Source organism: Chiloscyllium punctatum, chromosome 9 (genome assembly GCF_047496795.1).
Source record: "Chiloscyllium punctatum isolate Juve2018m chromosome 9, sChiPun1.3, whole genome shotgun sequence".
Classification (NCBI taxonomy): domain Eukaryota; kingdom Metazoa; phylum Chordata; class Chondrichthyes; order Orectolobiformes; family Hemiscylliidae; genus Chiloscyllium; species Chiloscyllium punctatum.
The window spans coordinates 98,640,248-98,666,264 of record NC_092747.1 but is presented as its reverse complement, the minus strand read 5'-3'; the positions used below and the strand labels follow the sequence as shown (position 1 = coordinate 98,666,264).

The 26,017-nt window shown below is 39.7% G+C and overlaps 1 protein-coding gene across 16 annotated transcripts in view; it reads right to left on the bottom strand.

The window, feature by feature from the left end:
• mycbp2 (MYC binding protein 2) overlaps positions 1-26,017 on the bottom strand; it is a 253,347-nt gene that overhangs the window by 14,872 nt on the left and 212,458 nt on the right. For 14 of the 16 annotated variants that reach the window (XM_072577934.1, XM_072577938.1, XM_072577940.1 and 11 more), the window contains 12 exons: positions 24,440-24,596; positions 23,276-23,503; positions 22,410-22,475; positions 21,415-21,654; positions 11,209-11,298; positions 11,020-11,097; positions 9,267-9,533; positions 8,819-9,093; positions 4,482-4,578; positions 3,860-3,979; positions 3,635-3,736; positions 1,480-1,608 (listed from right to left, as the gene is read on the bottom strand). In XM_072577934.1, the coding sequence (XP_072434035.1) occupies positions 1,480-1,608; positions 3,635-3,736; positions 3,860-3,979; positions 4,482-4,578; positions 8,819-9,093; positions 9,267-9,533; positions 11,020-11,097; positions 11,209-11,298; positions 21,415-21,654; positions 22,410-22,475; positions 23,276-23,503; positions 24,440-24,596 (1,849 nt within the window). The remainder of the gene's footprint in view (positions 1-1,479; positions 1,609-3,634; positions 3,737-3,859; positions 3,980-4,481; positions 4,579-8,818; positions 9,094-9,266; positions 9,534-11,019; positions 11,098-11,208; positions 11,299-21,414; positions 21,655-22,409; positions 22,476-23,275; positions 23,504-24,439; positions 24,597-26,017) is intronic. The other 2 variants (XM_072577936.1, XM_072577941.1) reach the window with 1 other exon arrangement.

The following is a 26,017-nucleotide window of genomic DNA, read 5'->3' as shown; positions in this document are numbered from 1 at the left end:
TCATGTCGGAAGAGGCTGCGTGCATTGCTTCCCTCTTTCAATATCTCTTTGGAAGTGATGTGTTGGATTCTGCAAATGCATGGGTAGGTGGGAATGTGAAGTGATCAGACAAGCGGAGCAGACGTGATAGCATGAGTATTGTATTTCTGCTCATAATTTGTAAGCTCATATAATCACCCCTCAGTGACAGTAGCTGTATTGTAATTTTCAATAATTTCATATGTTTGTAAAGTTTAAAAAATTTGCAAAAAAAAAAAGAATACAAATCGAGATCTTTTAAAATGTGGAAATTTGCATTGCACAGCTGCATCCAGGAGAACTGCTGAATTAAATACCTGCAATAGTAAACTCACTGTGTTGAGACTATTCAACAAATAGGTAACCATATAGTCCCCTTTGGTTTAACTTTCACAGGCTGTAGAATCTTATGTATTTATAACCTCTTACTCCACTTATTGTAGTGGTGTGTAAGGGGCCCCAATAAATGTGAAAGACAGTCTAAATGATGCCTTATTATCTTGTCATTCTTAATTCAAAAAATATAGTTTCAATAAACGCATCCTGTTTTTTGTTTAAACTATGGAAACTTGGCCTAGTGAATTTTTCATAGCCTTTAAATTTAAATAGTTGGACAGTTAGAATCGGCAAAACACACCCTCTAATTTCTAAACAACTTTTAACTTAGCATCAATTAAGAAAAATCTCAGAACTCTTTTGCTAATTCAAAGATACAACAGAATAGAATGTCTCTCTGCACAAACAAGATTTCTGATCTAATATTTACAGAAGGTACTGTAGCTTCTACAACAGAGTTTCCCCAAAACACAGGTTGCAAGACAGAAAAATTCTGCGGTCATGACCTCAGAGGTGGTCAGGGAGCTCTGAGCTGTGAGGTTTGTTTAAATCTTAGCAAATTTGAAGTATGGCCGGATGGATTGATCTTTGAAACCAGATTTATGCTCCAAAAAGCCAGCGAATAGATAATTTTAAAAAGGTTTTCCAAAGCAAAACTCTGTGGTCAAAAGAAGAGTGTAAGGATAGGAAAATCATTTCAGCACTCCTTACCTGATCTTAACACGCAACAAATAAAATCAACAAAATAAAGTCCACCACTGTCCCTCCACTTTGGTTCAAAGGATCAGTAATTAGTTCAAAAGATCCTACAAATATTGATCAAATAGTATTTCTGCAATGGTATTTTCTTTTAAATCACAACACAGAGGGCAACTATATAACAATACACCATTTACAGAAGTAGGCATTCCTGGAAATACTTCAACTTTTGCATTTAAAGCTTGTTAAGAATTAATTATCTCTTCCTACTTTTCCCCACTCAGTTCTGCACCATTCTTTGTCCAACTGTGCAGTTTTGTTTGAAGCAGTTTAGAGATCAATAGCAGAGTCCATGTCATTAGATTTCCTGAGAGCAAAATACAGCATCAAAATTATTCAAAAAAAGACTTTTAATTAAATCCTTGCCTGTCTTTGATGCGTTCTTGTCCTTCTGTGGAGGTGGAGAAAACGGTCACAGTCTGTGCAAAGATTCCCACACACATTGCAGTGGATAATTGCTGGAGTTTCACCATCATCATGGTTGTCACACATGGGCTAAAGAGAAAAAAAACAATTATTAACTTCGCATCAATTAAGAAAAATAACAGAACTCTTTTGTTAATTCAAAGAATGGAATGTCTGTCTGCACAAACAGGATTTATGATCTGATCTTTGCAGAAAGTATTGCAGCTTCTACAACAGAGTTTCCCCAACACACGGGTCACAACTTAGTCAAATTCTGTGGTCATGATCTCGGAGGTAGCCATGGAGCTCTGAGCTGTGAGGCTTGTTTAATTCTTAGCAAATTTTCAGTGTGGCCTAACAGTTTGATCATTGAGACCTGATTTATGCTCCAAAAAGCCAGTGAATAGATTTTTTAAAAATCCCAAAGATTAAACATTTTGCCTTCTCACTCTCACTTCTACACTTCCTCCCACCATCTCAGTGCTACCCTCCTATACCCCACCAACAAACAAACCCTATCCTGGTCAGACTGAAGGGTCACATAGTTTTGTAAGCTTTGAAATGGGAGTCACAGTGGGAAAAGGCTCGGGAGACAAAATTCTGCAATATTAAGATTGTACTGACAGAGAAAGATTGAGGAAGGTCTTGTAAAATCTTGAATTCAAAAATTATTTTCCATAAAAAATAAATTTTGAGTTATAGAAACCCAGCTATGGCCAAACTAGGGAATAATGATTTGTTTTGTCAGATGTCTAAAACATGTAACCAATTTTTTTATTATTAACAGAGATAAGACAATAATATTTTAAACTAGAAGAATTTTATCACTATTTCTAGAATATATTTCTTCAAGCAAATTGCCCATATACAAATAGAGGTTAACGGGTAAACTGGATCAATACTCAGAGTCACACGCATGAACGAGACACTAAAAATAAAGTGGAATGAACACGCATACGAGAAGCTCTATTTATTCACACCACTTTTGTACTTTGCGCACACAATGACTTTGTTGAGGTAAATCATCTTTTTTGATAGGGAAGGGCTATGGAAACAGCCAATGGTGCTGCAGCTCCATGGCAATGCCCTGCTTAGAGATACAAGCCTAATTTGAATTTAATTAGTTAATTAAGGTAGTTAATAGTTCCTGCTGCATTACCTACATGCCAACTACAGGCCAACAAATTACACTCTCTACTCATACTGTAAAACTTGTTTTCTCCTTAATGAATTTTTTTTTGTTTTTCAGTCCAGATGAGTACAAGGTAAAATGTTTTGACTGCATATGACTTTTCTTAGCAATGTTTTCTTTAAATTCTGTACGACCAAGTTAAAAAACATCTTTCATAATTTAGTGACGATGTTCAAACTACTTAATAGTCCTTGAGTCATAGAAATGTGCCCTTGTTGATTTGCAGAAATAAACTTCTATGTATTACATTTGAACTGCAAGTCCCTTTCACCCTTAAACATAGTTCTCAGAGAAATATTTCTTATATCAACTGGAGTACTGAATATATTGTTGAAATTACCCAATATTTGGGAAGCAGTCACTAATAAAATACATAAATGGCAGTGGTTTCCCTTTGATCAAGGGAGAGATAATTAAAGATAAACCCAATCTCCTCTGATCTATATTAATTCAGTATGGCTATGTTCAATAATCAACTGGATTCTTAACAGCTTCGCTGCTTTACTGAATACATTTACCGTCCAGTCTATGGAGACTCTCAAGTCTCTTCCTTAGGCAGTGACACCAAACATGCCTTGCCTATTTTTATGTCTGCAATAATGTATACTTACTGGGATTAAACCCTACATGCACAACCTCTACCTGTACAAATATTTCTATTGCCCAGCTCATTTCGCAATTGGCCTCACAATTGACTTCCTTCAATTTCAAAGTTCTGCTCAGTTTACATGTTTGTATTGAATTTAGTTGAAAATCACAACACAACTTGTTGGATTATAACCTGGCGTTGTGTGATTTTTAAACTTTGTACACCCCAGTCCAACACCGGCATTTCCAAAGCACTGATTTTAAATCTAGTTTCGTTACACAAACAACAGTTTGTGTTGTAATACTTTGTAATATTTCAATAATCCCTTTCCCTACCATTTGTTTTTGCTGGCCGTCCCTTCCCATCCATCTGCCAGAGGAAAGTCTATCAACATGGTCTTGATCCAGCACACACAGTGAAGCCAGAGCTAGCCACAACTGTGGAGAAAACAAAAGTTAAACAGAGTTAGAATCTAACACCCAAATACAATCCCTTTCCATTAACTATTCCATAATTCTGCTTCAGATATACTTCACATATAAAAGGAACTAATTAATTACCCTTGTTGTCGTGGTACATTGAATAGGCACTCTGTATTCTTCTTCCATTTTTGTTAGGGCAATAATTGTTTCAGCAATAGCATTTTTTGTGACACGTGACCAGGCTTCTGATAGATGTCCCTAAAAAAATGTTTTTTCAAAGTTAAATCATGACATGCACACACAAGATAACTCTCAGAAACTAGATTCAATTATCTTCTAAGTGGAGGAGAATGTTTTTCATAACATATTAGCATTCAGAATATTTCACTTCAGCAGCAAGCAATTTAGTTACAGTTTTCCTTAATAATGGCAGCTAAAACAAACGCTGGAAATACTTCGCAGCCTGTTTGCTCAATTTTCTCAAATGTGGTACTAATAAGCTTCTAATAAGCAACTAACTTGAAGCAAAATGTTAACTGTCTTAAAACAGATCAAAATAAAATCAGAATAAATCTTCCAAATGCTGAGACATTGTGAATTAAAGAAATAAGTCTTAATACATCAAATGAAATTAGATTCACTTATCTTCCTACATTTAAAGCATTTAAGCTTGCCATATTTAACACACAGTACTGTGGTATAATTGATATTATTGAGCGGTTTTAAAAGAAAATGGCAATGCCAGTTGATTACAACTTACTGCTGCCATGTCCTTTATTAGTTTAATTATTATTTCAGAAATTTGAGGGGGTGTGGAGCCTTTCATCCACCAGTGGCTTTCACCTCGTCGAATGGAGCTGTGGAAAGACCAATACAACATTAGGAAAACTGCCTCGTCGTATCTGCAAAGCATTTAAGAGAATATTTTATAATTTGCATATAAAATAAACATATCAATTTTTTGTAATGAGTAGACTGATGATGTTGAGCCTTGGCAAGTACTCAATTGAATTCTGGGCAAGAAGGGTCCTGTTCTGAAGACACTGTCTTCATCTGAACTGCGCTGGGAACAAAGTCCTAGTGAATTAACACAACAAAGACAGGCCTTTAAACTAGATATAGTGGGCCTCAATTATAGGAAAAACTAGAAAACCCAAATTAGAAGAGGTGGTAAGAGTGCTGAACTCAGGAGAGGTTACTTATGCCTCCAGCACAGACAAATAGGATAGTGTTTGGAAAGAGTTAGCAATCAAACTTCATGCACAGTGGACAAATGAATGACAATGAGAAGAGGGACGGTTAATACAGGGCTCAAGGTGTTATATCTGAATGCACACAGTAGAAGGAATAAGGTAAATGAGCTAGTGGTGCAGAAATTGGCAGGTCTGACATGGTGGGCACACAAGACATGGCTGCAAGGGATCAGGATTGGGAGCTGGAATATTCAAGGATATACATCCCATTGAAAAAATAGACAGCTGAACAAGAGGGGTTGTCTTATTAGTCAGAAATGAAATTAAATCAATATTGAGAAACAAAGTAGGGGCAGATGGTATAGAATCTGTGGAGGTAGATCTGAAGAACAAAAATGTGAAAAAATACCATAGTTGGAGTTACGTACAGGCCTTCAAACAGTAGTCAGGAACTGGGGCGCAAGAAACACCAGGAGATAGAAAAGATGTGTAGGAAAGGCAAAGTTACAGTGATCATGGGGCATTTCAATATGTAAGTGGACTGGGAAAATCAGGTTGCAAGAAAAGGAATTTGTGGAATGTCTAGGAGATGGCAGCTTGTGATATAGCCTATTAGGGCAGGTAATACTGGATTTAGTGTTGTGCCATGAGGCAAACTTGATAAGGGAGATTAGAAGTAAAGGAATCCTTAGGAGTCAGTGATCATAATATGATATAATTTACTCGCAATTTGAAGGAGAAGATAGAATCAGAGGTAATAGTATTGCAACTGAATAAAGGCAACTACAGAGGCATGAGGGAGTAGCAGAGTAGAATTGACTGGAGAGGAGCCTAGCAGGAAAGACAGTGGAATAGCAATGGCAGGAGTTTCTGGGAGTAATTCAGGACACACAGCAGAGGAAAAAGAAGCCTGGTACAGGGAGGAGGAGGCAAGCATGGCTGACTAGGGAAGCCAGGGAAAGCATAAATGCAAAAGAGAAAGCATACAATGTGGTGAAGGGCAGTGGGAAACCAGAGGATTGGGAAGCTTACAAAGACCAACAGAGGGCAACCAAAAAAAAAGGTGGGAGAAGGTTAAATAGGAGGGTAAGGTAGCCAGTAATATAAAGGAATACTGAGAGAGAGTTTCTTTCTGAGAAGGGCAAAACAGAAGCAAAAGTGGATGCTGGACTGTTGGAAATTGATACTGGAGAGATAGTAGTGGGGAACAAGGAAATGGCTGAGGGATTGATTAATTACTTTGTGTCAGTCTTCACAGTGGAAGACATGAGTAATATCCCAAAAATTCAAGAGAGCGAAGAGGCAAAGTTGAGTATGGTGACCTAATGGTGCTAGGTGCTAGAAAAACTGAATGGCCTGAAAGTGGATAAATCATTTGGACCAGACAGATTACACCCCTTAGTCCTAAGGGAGATAGTTGAAGAGATGGTGGTGGCATTAGTGGTGACCTTTCAGGAATCGCTAGAACCAGGGAGTGTCCCAGAGGACTGGAAAATCACTAGCATGACACCTCTGTTTCAAAAGGGAGCATGGCAAAAAAAAAAGAAAATTACAGACCAATTAACCTAACCTCTGTCATGGGTAAGATCCTGGAATCCATTGTGAAGGATGAGATTTCTGAATACTTGGAAGTGTATGGTAAAATACAGCAAAGTCAGCATGATTTCATCAAGGGCGGTCATACCTAACAAATCTGCTAGAATTCTTTGAAGTAGTAACGAGCATGTCAGACCAAGGAGAGCCAATGGATGTTATCTACCTGGACTTCAAGAAGGCTTTTGACAGGGTGTCGCACAGGAGGCTGCTGCTGTGTTGGTGTTAGAGGCAAGGTGCTAACATGGGTAGAAGCTTGGCTGTCTGGCAGAAAGCAGAGAGTGGGGATGAAGGGGTCTTTCTCAGGATGGCAGTTGGTGACATGTGGTGTTCTGCAATCCTCAGTATTGTGATCACAACTTTTCACTTATACATTAATGATCTAGATGAAGGAACTGAGGGCATTCTGGCTAAGTTTGCAGACAATGCAAAGATAGGCAGAGGAACGGATAGCATTGAGGAGGCAGGGAGTATGCAGGAGGATTTTGGACAGGTTAGCTGAGTGGGCAAAAAAGTGGCAGATGGAGTACAATGTGGGAAAATGGGAGGTCATGCACCTTGGTAGGAAGCAGAGGGGCATGGACTGTTTTCTAAATGGGGAGGAAATTCAGAATTCTGAAGTGTAAACAGACTTGGGAGTTCGAGTCCAGCATTCTCTCAAGGTAAACTTGCAGGTTGAGTCAGTAGTTTGGAAGGCAAATGTAATGATGGCAGTTAGTTATTTTGAGAGAATTTGAATATAAAAGTAGGGATGTACTTCTGAGGCTCTAAAAGGCTCTGGTCAGACCGCAATTTTGGAATATTCTGCACAGTTTTGGGCCCCATATCTCGGGAAGGACGGATGAGCCCTGCAATGTTTTCAAGGAAGTTCACGAGAATGGTCCGATGAGTGAAAAGCTTAACATATGAGGCATGTTCAAACACTCGGTCTACACTCAATGGAGTTTAGAAGGATGATGGGCACCTATTAGAAACTTACAGAATACTGAATGGTCTGAACAGAATGGACATCGGGAAGATGTTTCCATTGTTAGGAGACAATAGGATCAGAGGGCACACAGCCTTAGAGTAAAGGGAAGACCTTTTAGAATGGAGATAAGGAGAAACTTCTTCAGCCAGGTGAATCTATGGAATGCACTGCCACAGAAGGCTGTGGAGGCCAGGTCATTTAATATATTTAAGACTGAGATAGATAGGTTCTCAATTGTCAAGGGGATCAAGGGTTACGGGGATAAAGGAGAGAAGGGGGTTGAGAAACTTATCAGCCATGATCGAATGACAGAGCAGACTCGATGGGCTGAATGGACCTAATGTCTGCTCCTATGTCTTATGGAATGAAAAATACATGAATTGTAGGTATAACAATTAAATTCTTTGCCAAAGTATTCACATATTTACCCACACAGAGTGGAAATAGAAAAATAACACTGTGGAATATTTAAAGGACATTTTACAGTGTAGACTGTCCTAGATAGATAAACTGGCTAAATTTTAGTTTTTGTCACAGGTCTGTTCAGTTATACACAATCCAAACTATTCTACATGAAAACTCAAATTGAAAACAGCCCTAAACTCTATTGGCATGCAAACAATATCTACTTAATTAGCAGTTGGAATGGAGGAGAGAGATAATCTGGAAGGTTGACCACTGAGAAATAGGAACCTGGAGTGTATTTTGATTCATGAGAAAAATAATGCAAAAGACAACTCTGGCATCCCTAATGCTAGCTTGGGTATGATAAGCTATATGAAATCTAGGAGTCCCTGGCTTTGGTGGCTTAGCTACAAATACCTTTCTGCTGTATTCAATTACACAAATTCCATTTAGTACTTTGACTGCACCTCTAACACAGGCTCTAACATGGGCAGCAGGCAAATGAAACCACCATCATCGCAAAGTTCCTCTCCAAATTACAGATTATTCTAATTTTGATATATATCACTCTTCCTATCATCTTTGCAGGTCAAGTCCCTGGAACACCCTCTCTAGCAGCACCTACACTACATAGACACCAGCAGTTGAAGATGGCAAGATGAAGATCACTACCACCTTCCATGGGCAAAAAGGGTGAGAAAATAACTACAGGTCTTGCCAGCAATATACACATCTTGTGTCTGAACGATAAACAATCAGAACCCCTTCATGGTCTTACAAGACTTTTCAGTTTACCAGAGGTTGTTGTGCTACTACACAATGTACAATCCATAATATAACTAAAACAACACACCTAACAATAAGTGTTAACTAGAATACTGATTTCATTATTAGTTGAACGAAGAACAAAGTACAATTTGGAAAAGTCATTCTTACCCAGAGTTGAAGACTGATGGTAAGGTAACCGTGGTTACACCCTTCCCAGCAACCGTGCCAGGAAAATTACACCCTTTAGCTTTTAGCTGCACAGTGAGCGCTTTGGAAATGCAGCCCAAAAACATGTCCAAAATTCCTAACTTATTCCAATCTCCTTTCTCTGTGGAATGAATGATGTCACTGATGTCTGCTGGTGGAAGAGATTTCACACCTATTATACTGGCAAGACGCACTGGTGTCACTTCTGGTAGTACACGGCGCAGTAAAGATGTCACCTGCAAATGAAGTTCCAGATGGCTGTTCAATCTATTGCTGCAATAGCTCACAGAGTCAAAAAAGCATATTTCTAAATTTAGGCAATGTTAGCACATTAAATTAGTCAACTAGGAACAAATGATTTTCTGCTTTACTAAAGTTTAAAATTGATTGAAATAAAACCAACACTGACCTGTCTTTGTACCCTGGGTGAAGCAGTATGCAGCAAAGAGAACAGATCTTGCAATAACGTGAGCTGTTGGGCCAAGTATTGTCTTCCAACATTGGAACCACTTAGAGCAAGCACCATAGAGAGCAGTTCAAAACAGTATGCATCCGAAGAGGCATCCTCATCATTTGGTTGAGAATTTGCATTTTCCTTGCTAGATATGGCGTGCTCCCATTCTTCTCGCACACGTGTGGCTTCCATGCGTATGGCTTGAACTATATGTGCACATACCTGTTTGGAAAGGTAATCACCAGTTACAAACTACAAATCTGGGAGGGGAATTGATTGGTTGGGGAGTGGACTAAAAAGCAGCAAACTGAATTTCACAGAAAAGTGTGAAGTATGCACTTTGGTAGGAAAATTGGACAGAATAAGTTTTAAAACGGTAACTGTTGGGGAAATACTGGTATCCACAGGGTTTTTAATGCCCTTGCAAATGAATCCCTAAAAGTTGATACACAATACATCAAGTACTTAAGATGATAAATGGCTGGATTTAATTCAATCCCTTTGTCATAAAAGGGAGAAATAAGCATGTCTTTCTTCACTCACTCTTGGTGAGAAAATACCTCAAGTACATGGTATAATTTAGGTTTATTCACTAGAGGGAAGATGTATTTGCCTTAAATGAAGGCTGACTAGATAGATTCCTGGGATGAACAGACTGTCCTATGAGGAAAAATTGAGTCAACTCTACTTATATTTTCTAAAGTTTAAAAGGATAAGACGACTAGTTGGAACATAAAATCCGTGAGGGACTGAACAGGATTGATTTTGGGAGCTGTGTCACATCTACAGTCTCACAAGATGGAGGTTGGACTGAGATGGAGAGTGTGTTCTTTACTCAACTGTTGGAATTCTCTCCTTCTTAGCTGTGGACACTTATCTGTTGAGCATTTTTGTGATAGAGTTTCTTGGATATTAGGCTGGAGCTTTCTGTATTCATTTCTCAATAGAATAAAGTTCAATCCAGTTATGAACTCACTTTTATTCCTTAGCTTGACTAGAACATTGAATTAAAACCTGATCCAGTATGTAAAAGAGAATGTCTTGGACTGGAATAAAAATTGCAAATTATAATCATCTTTCAAGTAGGATTGAATGGTAAGGTTACGTAGATCTTAGAAAATGTTCACTGAAGCTCCCACCAGCTGAGCTGATCTATGTTTAACATTGCTTTGCGTTCATATTTTAACTAAGCCCATAGCATGCAAACTTTCTTCAATACAAGTCTGTCCCTTGGTCGACACTCTAGAAAATGTTGATGTCAGTATTCAAAGAAAAACTTAAATTCCTAGTATGGGGAGACTGTCCCAATGCCTGAGAATATGCAAAAGACTAACCTCCTTGATGAGATGAAAGTATGTTTATACTGAATATACAAAATAAACAAATAGATAACACCACACATTTCATTCTGAAAACCAAGTCATTTGCTCTTCTATCTGAAGTGCAGCCAGATCAAACAGACACATAATACACCACTTTCTAATAGTTAAAAGATGAATAATTACTGCAATACATAAACAGGTTTAGCTGACAATTTTCTCTGGATATTCAATTACAGCACAGCACTGCACTGGGCAGCTACTAAGCAATGGGGTGTCATGGAGGAATAACAGCTTGAAGTAGATTGCAACTAAACCACTGAACTATGAAACAATGTAGTACATAAAATGACTCTTCATGAAAAATACGAAGATTATTCATATCAAACCTGTTTCTGGAGATTCGTTAGCTTGCTTCTGCTAAATATGATTCCAACCATGTGTTCCTTCAAATCAGCATCAGATGCCTTTTTCAAAACAAGATGGCATATGATTATAAGCAAGAAATGCTGTTACTGAAAATAAATATTTACCTTGTGGAAACAGCATATATTTGTAGATATAGGACATAATTGTACCTTTTCTTCACCCTCTGGTGAAGACAAAATAGTTTTGTCTTCCTGTTCAGGTGTGGGTTCTGCATCACCACAAATCAATTTGCCAAACACCTGCAAAAGTTTTGCCAAAGTTAGCAACATATCAAAAATCTTAACTTATTCAGTTTTATCAAATGAAGGAACACTGAAAATTAAAAAGAGAGAGTTCAATCTAATTATAGAAGGAATCTTAAAAACCACATACTGCATACCTTCATCAGAATGGCGCTTGGGATGGTAAACTATAGTTATGGGGCCAGACCAAATACAGGAATAGAAAAGGATAAGTGACATTTAATAATGGATTTGAAATATTGGAGGATTGAGAAGGGAAAGGAGGACAAAACAATTTATGATATTTGCAGAATCAATGTCTTAAATTGACGATTCCTTGCCAGTCACTAATATTGGAAGCAATGAGAAAGCTCTTTAAATACTTGTTAGGAATATGAAATGGTTAGCCAGTGGAACTAAATGAGGCAGTGTGTTGAAAGCATTTCTTTTCTTTTACCTTTCACATTTTTAATTTAAAAAAGTGAGTTGAAGTTGAGAATTGAACTTTGAATCAAAGCTTTTATATACAATAAAAGGACAAAAGACTTATATCTGCTGTTGGAAACCGGCTTGGAAAGTTACTACTAATTCTTAACAATGGATTGTTAATTTTTGTTTAAGTTATTAACTTGGCATCCAAGATCAGTTTGAGTGTTTTTGAATGTTTTAAGCTCATTGCTTTGCAAATCTAGTAATAGTGAGGCTGATTTAGATCCCCTACAGTGTGAAAACAGGCCCTTCGGCCCAAAAAGTCCACAATGACCCTCCGAACAGCAACCACCCAGACCCATTCCCCTACATTTACCCCTTCACCTAACACTACGGACAATTTAGCATGGCCAATTGACCTAACCTGCACATCTTTGGACTGTGGGAGGAAACTGGAGTACCCAGAGGAAACCCACGCAGACACAGGGAGAATGTGCAAACTCCACACAGACAGTCGCCCGAGGCAGGAATTGAACCCGGGTCTCTGGTGGTGAGAGGCAGCAGTGCTAACCACTCAGCTACCGTGCCGCCCTTAGTATAGTCTGCTATCTTTGTCAATAATAATGTTTAAGGCGGGTGGAAAAGACAAGCCAGGGAACTATAGACCAGTGAGCCTGACGTTGGTGGTGGGCAACATGTTGGAGGGACTCCTGAGGGACAAACTTGATTGAGTTTTTTGAGGAAGTAACAAAGAGGACTGATGAGGGCAGAGGGGTAGATGTGATCTATAATGGACTTCAGTAAGGTGTTCGACAAGGTTCCCCTTGGGAGACTGATTAGCAAAGTTACATTTCACAGAATACAGGGAGAACTAGCCATTTGGATACAGAACTGGCTCAAAGGTAGAAGACAGAGGGTGGTGGTAGAGGGTTGTTTTTCAGAATGGAGGCCTGTGACCAGTGGAGTGCCACAAGGATCGGTGCTGGGCCCTCTACTTTTGTCATTTACATAAATGATTTGGATGCGAGCATAAGAGGTACAGTTAGTAAGTTTGCAGATGACACCAAAATTGGAGGTGTAGTGGACAGCGAAGAGGCTTACCTCAGATTACAACAGGATCTTGACTAGGTGGGCCAATGAGCTGAGAAGTGGCAGATGGAGTTCAATTCAGATAAATGCGAGGTGCTGTATTTTGGGAAAGCAAATCTTAGCAGGACTTATACACTTAATGGTAAAGCCTTAGGGCATGTTGCTGAACAAAGAGACCTTGGAGTGCAGGTTCATAGCTCCTTGAAAGTGGAGTCGCAGGTAGATAGGATAGTGAAGGCGGCGTTTGGTATGCTTTCCTTTATTGGTCAGAGTATTGAGTACAGGAGTTGGGTGGTCATGTTGCGGCCGTACAAGATATTGGTTCGGCCACTGTTGGAATATTGTGTGCAATTCTGGTCTCCTTCCTATCGGAAAGATGTTATGAAACTTGAAAAGGTTCAGAAAAGATTTACAAGGATGTTGCCAGGGTTGGAGGATTTGAGCTATAGGGAGAGGCTGAACAGACTGGGGCTGTTTTCCCTGGAGCGTTGGAGGCTGATGGATGACCTTATAGACGTTTACAAAATTATGAGGGGCACGAATAGGGTAAATAAGCAAAGTCTTTTCCCTGGGGTCGGGGAGTCCAGAACTAGGGCATAGGTTTAGGGCGAGAGTGGAAAGATATAAAAGAGACGTACGGGACAACTTTTTCACACAGAGGGTGGTACATGTATGGAATGAGCTGCCAGATAAAGTGGTGGAGGCTGGTACAATTGCAACATTTAAGAGGCATTTGGATGGGTATATGAACAGAAAGGGTTTGGAGGGTTATGGGTGCTGGCAGGTGGGACTAGATTGGGTTGGGATATCTGGTCGGCATGGACGGGTTGGACCGAAGGGTCTCTTTCCATGCTGTACATCTCTATGACTCTATAAATGGTACAGCTTTTTTTAGTGGAAGAGCAAGAAAATATTTGAAGTAGAGAATATACAGTACATGAGAAAGAGGGCAGTGGAATTAGTTTCGGATTACTCTGGCAAAGACCAGTACAGATACAATTCCTACAGGCATGGCACTCATCCACAGATTCAATCAATAAGCACATCGATCTGGACCCAATATACCGACCACTGCAATGGACAGCTGGAACTGACAACCGGAAGCGGCAGATTCAAACCATTACAAACGCGGGAGGAAAGATCACAGAAGCGCTTCACAGTAGGCTCCCAAGCACTGAGGATGTCACCTAGACAGGGGACGAAACGTCTGCAACACAAATTCCCAGCTCGGCGAACAGAACCGCAACAATGAGCACCCGAGCTACAAATCTTCTAACAAACTTTGAAGATACAATAAATTAAATGAACTTCTCTGTGCTGCAATTGTAAGTGGTTCTTTCTGAACCACTACCCACCTTGCATTCAAAACCAGTCAGTAAGACTTGCTTCAATAAATAGAACCTGAAAGTCTTGTCCTTGAAAATTACCACCTATTCCCAATATCCCTTGATGTATTATTGGCTCAAACTCTCGGCCAGCTTCCTGTAAATACCTCTCGAATAAGTTTTTTGCCCCATCACAGAACTGAAACAGTCTTAAGCAAAATCGCACATGGCATCTTCTGACTATGGTCAATTTACCTCTGTGACCTCTGTTGCGTTTGACAGATGACAACACACCAGCCTCCTCTGCACCGCTGTAATCCTGCTCAATTTTTGACTTAGTTTCAATTTTCAATTCCTAATTATAACTGTGGCATCTTGAGTAATAAACTCTTCTGAACCCTTTACCTTTAGTATCCTTCAAGGAGGTATCCTTGACACCAGCCTCTGCATGTTGCATTTTTGATACTTCAACAGATGCAAGGTTTATTTCAACAGGCAAAAGCTACCTAATTCTATTACTCAACTTCTAAAGGAACTCCTCCATTATGCTATGAGACTTTTAGATATCCAATATCTTGGAGTTACATAGGTCTTTAAAATAAGCATCTGAAGGCACACAACAGAAGTATGATTTGACAAAAATGATCAAGCCAAAGGAAGAGACAATATGTCAGGTGCAAAACGCTTGGTCGATGAGACGGGTTTCAGGAGTGCCTAGAAAGGTGGAGGCTTAACAAGATTAACGGAGGCAATACTAGGGACAGCTAAAAACAAGGAAATCAGTGGTGAATTGGGGAATGCAATTGGAAGACAGTATAGAAGTCTCAGGAGAATAATTGGGATGCTTAGAGAAATTGACAAAGCAAGGGGTGAAGAAAGCCTGCATGCGGGCATGTCATGGAGAAATGTAAACATGTAAATAAGCAACTTTAAAATTGAAGTATTCGTGTACTGAGAGCTTCTGGAAGTTAGCAAGCCCTGTGGTGAATGGTGCACAGGACATAATGCAAGTTGGAATCAGTAAGGGGCACACATTCACAAGATGATAGAAATAAGGAACAGGAACACAAACAGAAATTGCTGGAAAATTTCAGGTCTGGCAACATCCGTGGAGAGTTAATGGTTTGGGTCAAATGACCCTTCTTCAGAATTGATTGTATCTGGGAAAAGGTCAATATATATGTTAAAGGGGAGGGGGGGGGGGGGGGGAGGGGGGAGGGGGGAGAAGGGGGGGGGGAACCAACTGATGGGTGGAGATTCAACTTATCCAAAGAGGAAGAGAGGAGAAAATAAGTTGGACAAACAAAGGAAGAATTAAAAGGTCAGTCTGGGAGAATGAACAGCTGCTAATGGGGACCATTTGTGTTGACAATAGGTTGCTTGGTGGTAGCAGCCCATGTGATGACAAGGCCTGGTGTGGGGGGGTTTGGAGTAGTACATGGAAGGAGGTGCTCAAGCCCTAAAAATTGCTGAACTTGACATTGAGTCCAGAGTTTAGACGGCTTCCAAATGGAAAAAATTAGGTGTTGTTCTCCCAGCTTGCACTGAGCTTTGCTGGAGCACTGCAGTAAGCTTAATACAGAGATACTGGCTAGGGAATACTGTGGCGTGTTGAAATGGCAGGCAACTGTAAGCTTAGGATAGTTTTTGCAGACAGAACAAACATTTTGCAAAGTAGTTGCTCAGTCTGCACTTAATCTCCCCAACACAGAGGAGATCACATTGTGAGCATTGAATGGAGTGGACGAGATTAAGTGAAGTGCAGGTTAATCGCTGCTTCACCTGGAAGGTGTGTGTAGGGCTTTGGGTAGTGAAGAGGGAGGAAGTAAACAGGGAGGTGTTACACCTTCTATGATTGCATGGAAAGGTGCCGTGGGGTCTGAGGAGATATTGGAGTGGACCAGGGCATCCAGGAGGGAATGGGCTTTGCAAAAGACTGTTGGCGGGGGGGGGGGGGGGGGGGAAAGAGAGCAGAATGTGTTTGGGTCGTGGCAATCCTTTAGTTTTTTTTGGTATAAAACAAGGAACAAATTAGGTTGAGATGGCAAATTATGCTAAGTCTTTTTAAAGTTTAAATATACACGATGAGAAGTCAGACACTGACACAGAAGTAGTAACATTTAAGTAAATTAAGTTGCGTGGTGGTGGCAATTATCTATCAATTAGCTCAAAGTTGTTGGTTCAATTGGTGCTAATTACTGAAACTAATGACTCTTCAGAGAATTTATGAGACAGATTTTTCAAACTGCAGTCAGTAATGGGTGCACAATTAGGGGATGTCATCTGAGTGAGACAGTGAGTAGTGAATTATGTGAGAATTGACTGCATAGGGGAAAAATGCTTTAAGTGAAGTTTATTGCAACTAACAAATTGTATTAGGTATAAGTTGGATTTATCAATATGAGGAAAGTTTATGAACTTGTAAGATTTATTCAGTTAAGGCTAAATCAAATGAAGTTAAGACACGACAGCTTGGTTGTTTGGAATGTGTATTCTGCGTTATATCATAAGTCGTAGATATTACCAGTAACCCAAATGACCATATATGTGTAACGTGTCCCACTTGCAAAAGAAACTGGAGCTTGAAGCATCGGGACCGCTTCTGAGGCACGTGGGAGCTGCACAAGGAGGACAGCTCAGCACAATCAAGACTAACAGCTCAGTCAGGAGTGTCACAAGTGCTTTCGGGAAGGGTTTAAACTAGACTGATGGACAAATGGGAACCCAAGAGTGATTTCAAATTTGGGGAAAGCAAAACTGGTTAAAAATAGCAATAAAAAAGATAGACGAGACATAAACACACAAGAAGCAAGATTAGAATGAAGAATGCTGCTTAAAAAAAAAGACAAACCTGAAGTAAAGGCACTTCATCTGAATTGATAGATGATTTGCATGTACCATCTGAAGTCAACGTCTATTACTAATTGCCATTGTGGAGACAAGCTGCAAGGTGACTGGATTAGGAACAAATGTGAGCACGTTATTGGTGCGGATAGAACTCAGCAGAGAACAGGGAAATGGAAGAAAAATTAAATGACTTTGTGTCCATATTCACGGATGATGATTTTCAAAATCTAGAAATTCTAGGTGACCAAGGGACAATGGAACTGGGAAACTAGACAAAATGAATATGATCAAAAAGATAGCACTTGGTTATCTGGATTGAAAGTTGCTAAATCATCTGGACCTCATAAGATTGATACCAGACTGTTGGAGGTTGTGGCTAGAGAGATAGCAGATATATTAGGAATTATCTTTCAAAACTCTATGGATTCTGGAAAGGTTTCTGAAAATTAGAAAGTAGCAATTGTAACCCACAATTATATGTAGGGATAAAGGAAGCGAACTACAGACCTTTCAAGGTGACAATAATAGGACAATGTTAAAATCTATTATAAAGAATAGGATAACTGGATATTTAAAAATAATGATAAAATCAGGCAGAGTCAACACAGGTTTACAAAACAGAATAACATTTGACATACTACATGTAGCATTGATAAATGAGAACCAGTGGATGTGGTGCTTTATATTTTCAGAAGTCTTTCAATAATGTCTCACATATTGGATGTTAGTAAATAAAAATGAGACTACGTGGGATGGGGGAAATATCTGAGTACAAACTGAGAATCGGTGAACAAACAGAAAGCAGAGAGGAATACATGGATTATTCTCAGATTAGCAGATAGTAGAATACAAGAAGGGTCAGTGCTAAGTCCACAGCTGTTCAAAATTTACACAAAATTATTTGGGTGAGAGGACCAAACATAATATTTCCAAATTTGTTGATGACACCAAGCGGTATGCATATATATTGTAAGGAGGAAGCAAGAGGACTTGAAAAGTACTTATAAGGGGAAATAAATGGGCTCAAATATAGCAGATGGATTAAGTATGAAGTTATTCATTTTGGGTTAAAATGAAGTTAGGTAGTATATTTCTTAAATGGTGCAAGGTAGGAAAATGCAGGTGTCCAAAAAGACTCAGGTTTCAAGTTAGCATGTAGGTGCAGCAAGCAGTTTGGAGGGTCAATTGTTTGTTAGTCTTCATCACAAGGGAATTAGGAACAGATGTAAAGATGCCATGATGCAGTAGTTTAGAATCTTGGTAAGGCTTCAACTGGAATATACTATACAGGTTTGCTTCCCTTACATAAAGAAGGATATATTTGCCACTGAGGGAGTGCAGAGATTTAACAAGTTACTCCCTGGGATAGCAAGATTGCATCGTGAAGAAAAGGTAAAGAAACCTGGTCTTCATATCCTAGAGGTTCAAAGAATGAGGGTTGATCTCATTGAGGTTTACAAAACTCTGGCAAGTGTGACAGAGTGGATGTAGATGCTTCCTCTGGAGACTAATGACATCAAGGGACATGGAGATAGGGCATCCACAATGGCGGCGACTCAGCAAGTCTGAGTCTATAGTGCTCCTCCCAAGACCTAGGCAAAGTGGACCACTCTCCCCCACCACACTCACCAAATCAATTAAAAAGTTTTTATTTAATGTAATTAGTGGTTTAGTACTAAATTTAAACAGTCTAGTCTCCTGTAAAAATGACTAGAGGGAAAGGAGCCCGCAGTTCTCAGCAGGCAGGAGCCCCTTCCCCACCCTCCCCAGCTGCAGCAGAAGTGTCCGCAGTCACCCCAGGGGACTTACCTACGGTGGCAAGCCTTGTGGAAATAATCTCCAAATTCGATGCGAAGATTGATGCTTTCATAGAAGGGTCCCAAAGTCGATGGAATTCATTCTCGGCTGCGTTACTAAAGCGCAGCCAAGACATCGAAGAAATTGAATGCCGAGTTGGAGGGGCGGAGTTAAAGGCCGCGACCTCCGAGGCCATTGCAGAATCAGCTGTGGATCGGGTCCGGACTCTCGAGCAGCGAGTCTGGACCTTAGAGAATCATATTGACGACCTCGAGAATCGAGGTCGGCGAAAACATATTCGTTTGCTGGGCCTTCCCGAACAGGAAGGCGGCGGCCAGCTTATAAGGTTCCTTGAACAATGGCTTCCGCAGTTATTGAATCTGGAGGCTGGATCAGGCCAGGTAAGGGTAGAAGGGTACCGGTTGCAATACGCGGGCCCGGCTCGAACCAGCGCCCCCGCCCGGTCCTGTTCCGGCTACAGAGCTATAAGGTGAGGCAGATGCTCTTGGAAGCCTCCAGAAATCTTGGGAAAGATCCACAAGCCATGACTCATAAAGGATCCAAGATTATGTTATTTCAGGACTTTTCCCCAGCTTTGGTCTGAAAGAGGAAGGCGTTTGATGAAACAAAGAAGTGTTTAAGGGATTTAAACATTCAATACTCCTTGCGCTACCCAGCTATACTATGCTTTGTCCTTGGGAGCGGGGTTGTTTTCCCCTGTTATTTTGTATTAATATATTTAATTATTATTTGCTGAGACTGTAATTTTATAGTCCTACACGTTCATATGATATTAATATTACCAATATATATTCAGGTGTTGGTGTGGGTGGGGGATAGGGTACTCACTGTTAGTTCTAGTTCAGTAGTATACTTGAATTTTCTTTATCCTTTCGTGGGGTGCCTAGGTCAAGGGTGGGGCACTGGTTGGGAGAGGTTATGATGGGTTTTTTTGGAAAGGAAGTGATGCCCCCTGGGAATAAGGGGGAAGATCTCCATTTAAATACGTTTTATACTTTTTGTTTTACTATTTAGAAATAGTTTTTTTATTATATTGATCTGAATGTACTAAAGAGCTTTTATTTATGTGAATTTTATATGCTCCATGCTCGGGTTGTTTTGGATAAATACGGGTTTTGTTGTGATCTGATGTTAACACATTGAGCATGTATATCACTGCTTAATTTATGCGTTATCCGTTGGACTTTTTTTTTCTCTTGAATAATGTAAGAATTTTAATGATACACTCTGGTTAGTTGTAAGTTAGATGAGTAGTTATTTGAGTTCTGTCTTTTTTCTCTTGGTAGTTCATTTTTCTTGTCAGATAGATTTTGGTTATCATTTTTTTTAAGATTTAACTGTATATCAATGTTTATACTTTGGTCTTTTTTTTTAAGTTTTCTTTTGAAAACTTGTGAAAATAAAATAAAAAAAGGGACATGGAGATGATGCATAAGAATGGCAAAGAGATGATCATTCGTGACCCAATAATGTCAGAAAAGGCTTGATGGATTGAGGACTGAATGGCTTAAGTCCATAGGAATCTTAACTGTGGTTAGTTATGATAGCCTAGTTATACACAGTTAAAAATCACACAAAAACCAGGTTATTATAGTACAACAGGTTTATCTGGAAGTACAAGCTTTTGGCTGCTGCTGTTTCACTACTTACCTGATGAAGGACCAGTGCTCCGAAAGCTGGTGCTTCCAAATAAGCCTGTTAGACTATAACCTGGTGTTGTGAGATTTTTAACTTTGTCCGCCCCAGTACAACACCCGGCATCTACACACCATAGTTATATACAACAGTAGAGAAATAACAGGAACAGGAATAGGCCATTTAATCCCCTTGATCTTTTTCCGTCATTCAACAAGATCATAGCTAATCAGCAGATCCACTTGCTCCACATCCTCATAGCTCTGGATTTTAAAAAAAACTCATCTGTAAACTAAGTTGACAAAACATTAATTGCAGTTGTGGAAGAGAGTTCAGGTGAGTGCAAGTGTTGTGGAAGAGAGTTTATCAGGTGAGTGGAAGGGTTGCCTCACAATCCCTGAAAGGTCTAGCCCCTAATGTTTAGATTACATGACCCTGCACTCCTCAACCAGCAGACTTTTATTTCCCCCCTATCTATCCTATCTGTTAAAAAGTCTGATTAAATTGCGCTTAATCTTCCAAATTCTAGGGTCAAAAACACTAGTTTCTTCAATTTCTCCTTGTAATATCTTCTTTGGAGTTTTAATATTATCTTGGTAAACGTATGCTGTATTCCATCCAGAGCCACTGTATTGCTCTTAAGGCATGGTGTCCAAACTGCTTGCAGTTGTGCTCTTACCAGGTTCTTGCTGACTGAAACATTGCTTCGATCTCTGTATTCCAGTCTACTGGATATAAAGGCTAGCATTCCAATCATTTTAGCTCTCAGCATTTTAATGATGCATACTCAAACCTGCAAGCCTTTTAGGACTTCCAGTTATTTAATTTGAATTTTACTATATAATTAGAAATTCTAAGGATGCACATTTTTGAAAGTTGGAAAAACAAACAAACTTGTGACTTCAGATAATATTCACATTATGACAAGAGAGATGTGCATTTTGACAGCGATCAAAGAAAAATGTGACTTTGAAGGCCAATCACAATATACCTGTGATGTAATTAGTCGGAAAACTCGGAGGGTCTCTGCTTCACAGTTCTTCTGTTGAGCAACACTTGCTGAAATCTGTCCACCAATTTTAATGCTTTCATTTTCTTTCCATCCTAAAACCTTGACTTGTCGGACTCTTAGTGTATTCTCTGGACCCTTGAGTTCGATTTTAATAATATGATTGCCTCCTCCAGGAAGTTCACTGGTTACCCATCCCATATGTCTGGAATCCATGTCAGTCTAAGAGCAGGAGAAAGAAATGAAAGTGGATTCATGTTTATCCTTGAAAGGAAATATACTAAAGATGTTTAAAAGCAAAATAATTTTTAAAAAACAAAGTCACTCAATATTATTAAAACAGTCTATTCTATCAGACAGCATAAAGAGTTAAGACTAAAAGAAAAGAAAGGCTATTTAGTCCATAAGGTTCTTTCTGCAGAACATGCATAGCTATATCAAAATGAAATCTCTCCTCCAACTCAACATCTCTTCATTATCTTGCCAGGGAATCAAATTGAATGTACATTTCTGTTGCTTGAATTCCTTGTCTCATTATAGATTTAGCCCTGCATCTTCTGATCCTTACATATTACAGAGGAACCTCATTTACCCAAAAAAGACAGGCAGGGAGTATTTCGTTCGGTTAATTGAATTCTGGATAATCGAATGCCAGATAACATAGCAGGATAACATAACACAACAGGACTCCTGCTAGCCAAACATTGGCACCTTGCAATTTTGCCATATAATCCAATAGTCAGATAATCAAATGACAGATAATCGAGGTTCCTCTGTGTGTATAAGGCCAAATTAATGAAGGAACTGAAAAATAGCAATGAAACACAGACAATTTTAGTAATACTTGTGGAAAAGAAATTAGAAGAAAGTTTATATTGGCATGTTTCAAACAACAAGGGGAAGGGGAGAGAATAAAAAACATACTGTAATGAAAAAAGCTTTGCTTCCAAGAAGAACAATTTCTTCCAAATTCTTACTTGTTTAATTCTGCTTAGGTCTTCGGTTGCTTTTCCAGAAAAGAAAGTCATTGAAGATACCTTGTTCTACATTGAGGGGGAAACAAAAAGTGTATCGCTGTGGTAAAGATATGACCATCAACAGTTCAACTGACAAGCACAAACATGCACCATAAATCATTAATCCTAATCACCCTACCACCATCACTTCTACCTTACTGTTTAAGTTTTTTGTTAGATTCTTCAACAATGGTTACTGAAGGGAATTGCAAAAATGTGCTTTAAAGTAAAAGATGCTATGTACTAATTTTAAAATAATCAGCAAAAACAGGCAAGTATGAGCGAGTGATGAAAATTATCCCCAGTCTCACCCTCAGTGAGTTTGTGATCTGGAATGCATTATCAGAAACACTAGTGAAAGCAGGTTCAATAGCAGCTTATAAAATGGATCTGTCCGTGAAGAAAAAATTGCAAGGTTTGGCAAGAGAGGAAAGAAGTGGAACTAATTAATAGTTCCTTCAGAGTTGGTACAGTTGTATTATGCAGAATGGCTCCTTTCTGCACTGCACCATTCTAAAGTAGGAAGAACTTTTTTTGTTGTACTGCTTGTTCAGTGTAATCAAAACTTTTTTAAGCTCCATCTCAGAGTTATACAGTACTTAAACAGGGTCTTTTACATTAGTCCAAATAGATGTAATATTCATAGGATGTTAAACCTATGTGCAGGTTTCTGAGTGTAGAGTGTCTTATTTGTCCATGACCTACAATCTACCATTTTAGTTCAGAACAAATAGAAGCTTGCCTATGGAAATGCTTGTGGTGTGGCAGTATAAAGAACTGAAAAGATAGAACCATCTACCAAAGAGACAAACATTCGGAGTTCTTACCCCCAAATCTCGAGAGTTGTCCACATGAACAGAAACATAGCGAACACAAATTCCTTTAACACAATTTATAGTTATACTCTTTGTTTTATTCTTGTCTTCATCTCCTGACTCCCAGAAAGTTTCTGTTGATCCATCCGTCAGACTACCAATCATAGCTGGTCTGCTGGATGTCTTAATATCAACAATTCCAGTGAGGTCTTTCAAACATGTTACTGTACAGGACTCCTGCTACGAAAGGAAGCAATATTATTTTTTGTGCTCTATGGAACATAGTCTGCCATATTGTCAAAAACGAAAAATCAGTCTCAAGTTTTGCTCTAAAATGTGTTGATTTTCCTTGATAAGATCAAATGGTGGCGAGAAAACCACCAAAATAAGAACCAATATACAAATATGCTTGATTACTTAGCCAAAGTATTGCGTTCCTTAAAGATCAAAACAAATTCAATCTCCACAAGAAAACAAACAGGTCAACCAGATGTCAACAAAATAAAAACGGAACAGCATCCTTTTAGGAATGTGAATCAGTGGTTGTGGCAGTCTTTAATCTTCCTGATTCCTTTGTATGAAACCCATTTTTGAGGCCACACACAGATTTTTAAAAAATGAATGATCTAGTATGTTTGTTGTAACTACATCAAGTAACTGAATAAAAAGAAATTTTCATGTATGTACACGATGAGACAATATAGGCATATTTCAAGGCTCAAGTTGTATTTGATTAAACGATGAATGCATTAAATCAATTATATCCACATACAGAAAATCAGTTCTTCTGTTTCCCTCTGATTCAACACATTTTATCCAGAGTGCAATGTGAATCAAACTTAGCACCTGTGTGTCATGTGGTATGTAATCTCAGTCGGGGCAATGACTGAAGTACTGCAAGTGGCCTCAATTCTGAGGAATTTTTGAAAGAGAAAATAATCTTGAGTGTTATCCAATTTTAACTGTATTTTGGGCAAGAAAAGCACTTGGTTCAACAATAGTGTAGTACTGAAGCAGGACATACGGACTGTGACAGTGCACCGAACAATTTCTGGTATCAAGCAGAGAAGAGGAACATCCTATACGGAGTTAACCAGAGGACAACCCCAGAAGCCTCATCTCATTTCAGTACTATTAAGCACAATAGTCCTGTGTTAACATAAAAATGTCCTTTACCTGATTCAAGGCTTCATAACCGGACTGCACACTGATGTTAAAGCTTTCTTCACTATCTCCATCATCGGATTTAGAAAGAATATTATTGATGTGGTGGAAAACATTGCTCTGATGAAGGAATTGATGATCAGATTGCTTGAATTTCAGACTCCAGCAGCTAGATACAAAGCCAAAAATTAGTAAAGAGATGTTTGTGATAGGTGCACGGAGGAGGACGACGACGGAGGAGGAGGACGACGACGACGACGGAGGAGGAGGACGACGGAGGAGGAGGAGGAGGAGGACGACGGAGGAGGAGGAGGAGGAGGAGGACGACGGAGGAGGAGGAGGAGGACGACGGAGGAGGAGGAGGAGGACGACGGAGGACGACGACGACGGAGGAGGAGGACGACGACGACGACGACGACGGAGGAGGAGGACGACGACGACGGAGGAGGAGGACGACGGCGGAGGAGGAGGACGACGGCGGAGGAGGAGGACGACGGCGGAGGAGGAGGACGACGGCGGAGGAGGAGGACGACGGAGGAGGAGGAGGACGACGGAGGAGGAGGAGGACGACGGAGGAGGAGGAGGACGACGGAGGAGGAGGAGGACGACGGAGGAGGAGGAGGACGACGGAGGAGGAGGAGGACGACGGAGGAGGAGGACGACGGAGGACGACGGAGGAGGACGACGGAGGAGGAGGAGAAGGAGGACGACGGAGGAGAAGGAGGACGGAGGAGAAGGAGGACGGAGGACGGAGGAGGAGGAAGAAGACGACGTAGGAAGAGGAGGAGGAAAACGACGACGACGGAGGAGGAGGAGGAAGAAGAAGACAGAGGAGGAGGAGGAGGAAGAGGAGGAGGAGGAGGAGGAGGAAGAGGAGGAGGAAGAGGAGGAGGAAGAGGAGGAAAAAAAAATCTAGACAGTCAAAGATTTTACTTGATTAGTTAAATTCTACTACCTACCCATTGTAAAATATTTAAAAGCATAGTTGATCATTTTAAGTGAGTGCATATACTGCAATTCCTTACGACTGTCTAATTGAACTCCGTGACATCTTATTATTCAACATGTTCACACAGTCTGGAGCATTAAAGTAAGCAAATCAGAAAACAAATCACAAAAATGAGGCCATTCAGTCCACTGTAGCTGTACTGGCTCTTTAAAACAGCTGCAAGAAATGCAAGCACGAGCATTGCTGAAATAAGATTCAAGACAAAAATCCTTCGTAGAATGTATGGTGAAAAGATTTGACAGACTGTGTCCTTTTTAAGCAATACTTACATTCTGTACAACCTTGCAACTAAATGTAGATTTATAGATTTGAAAAAAGTTTGATATGCATAAAAGGCCATTCAGCAACTATGAACAGACAAACTAAAAGCTTCAAAAACATATTTCCAAAACACAGACAGCCTTGAAATGGGTCTACATCAAGCTACTAACTTGCTGTTCACATGATAACTGCTAACTAACCAGCCATGTTTCTCCAAATTTACAGTTTATGTTCCAGGCTTCTCCAATCCAGAACATGCACAAGTGCAACAAAGGTAAAATTAAAATATAATTTTGACTATCATTGCAATCTAGTTCATT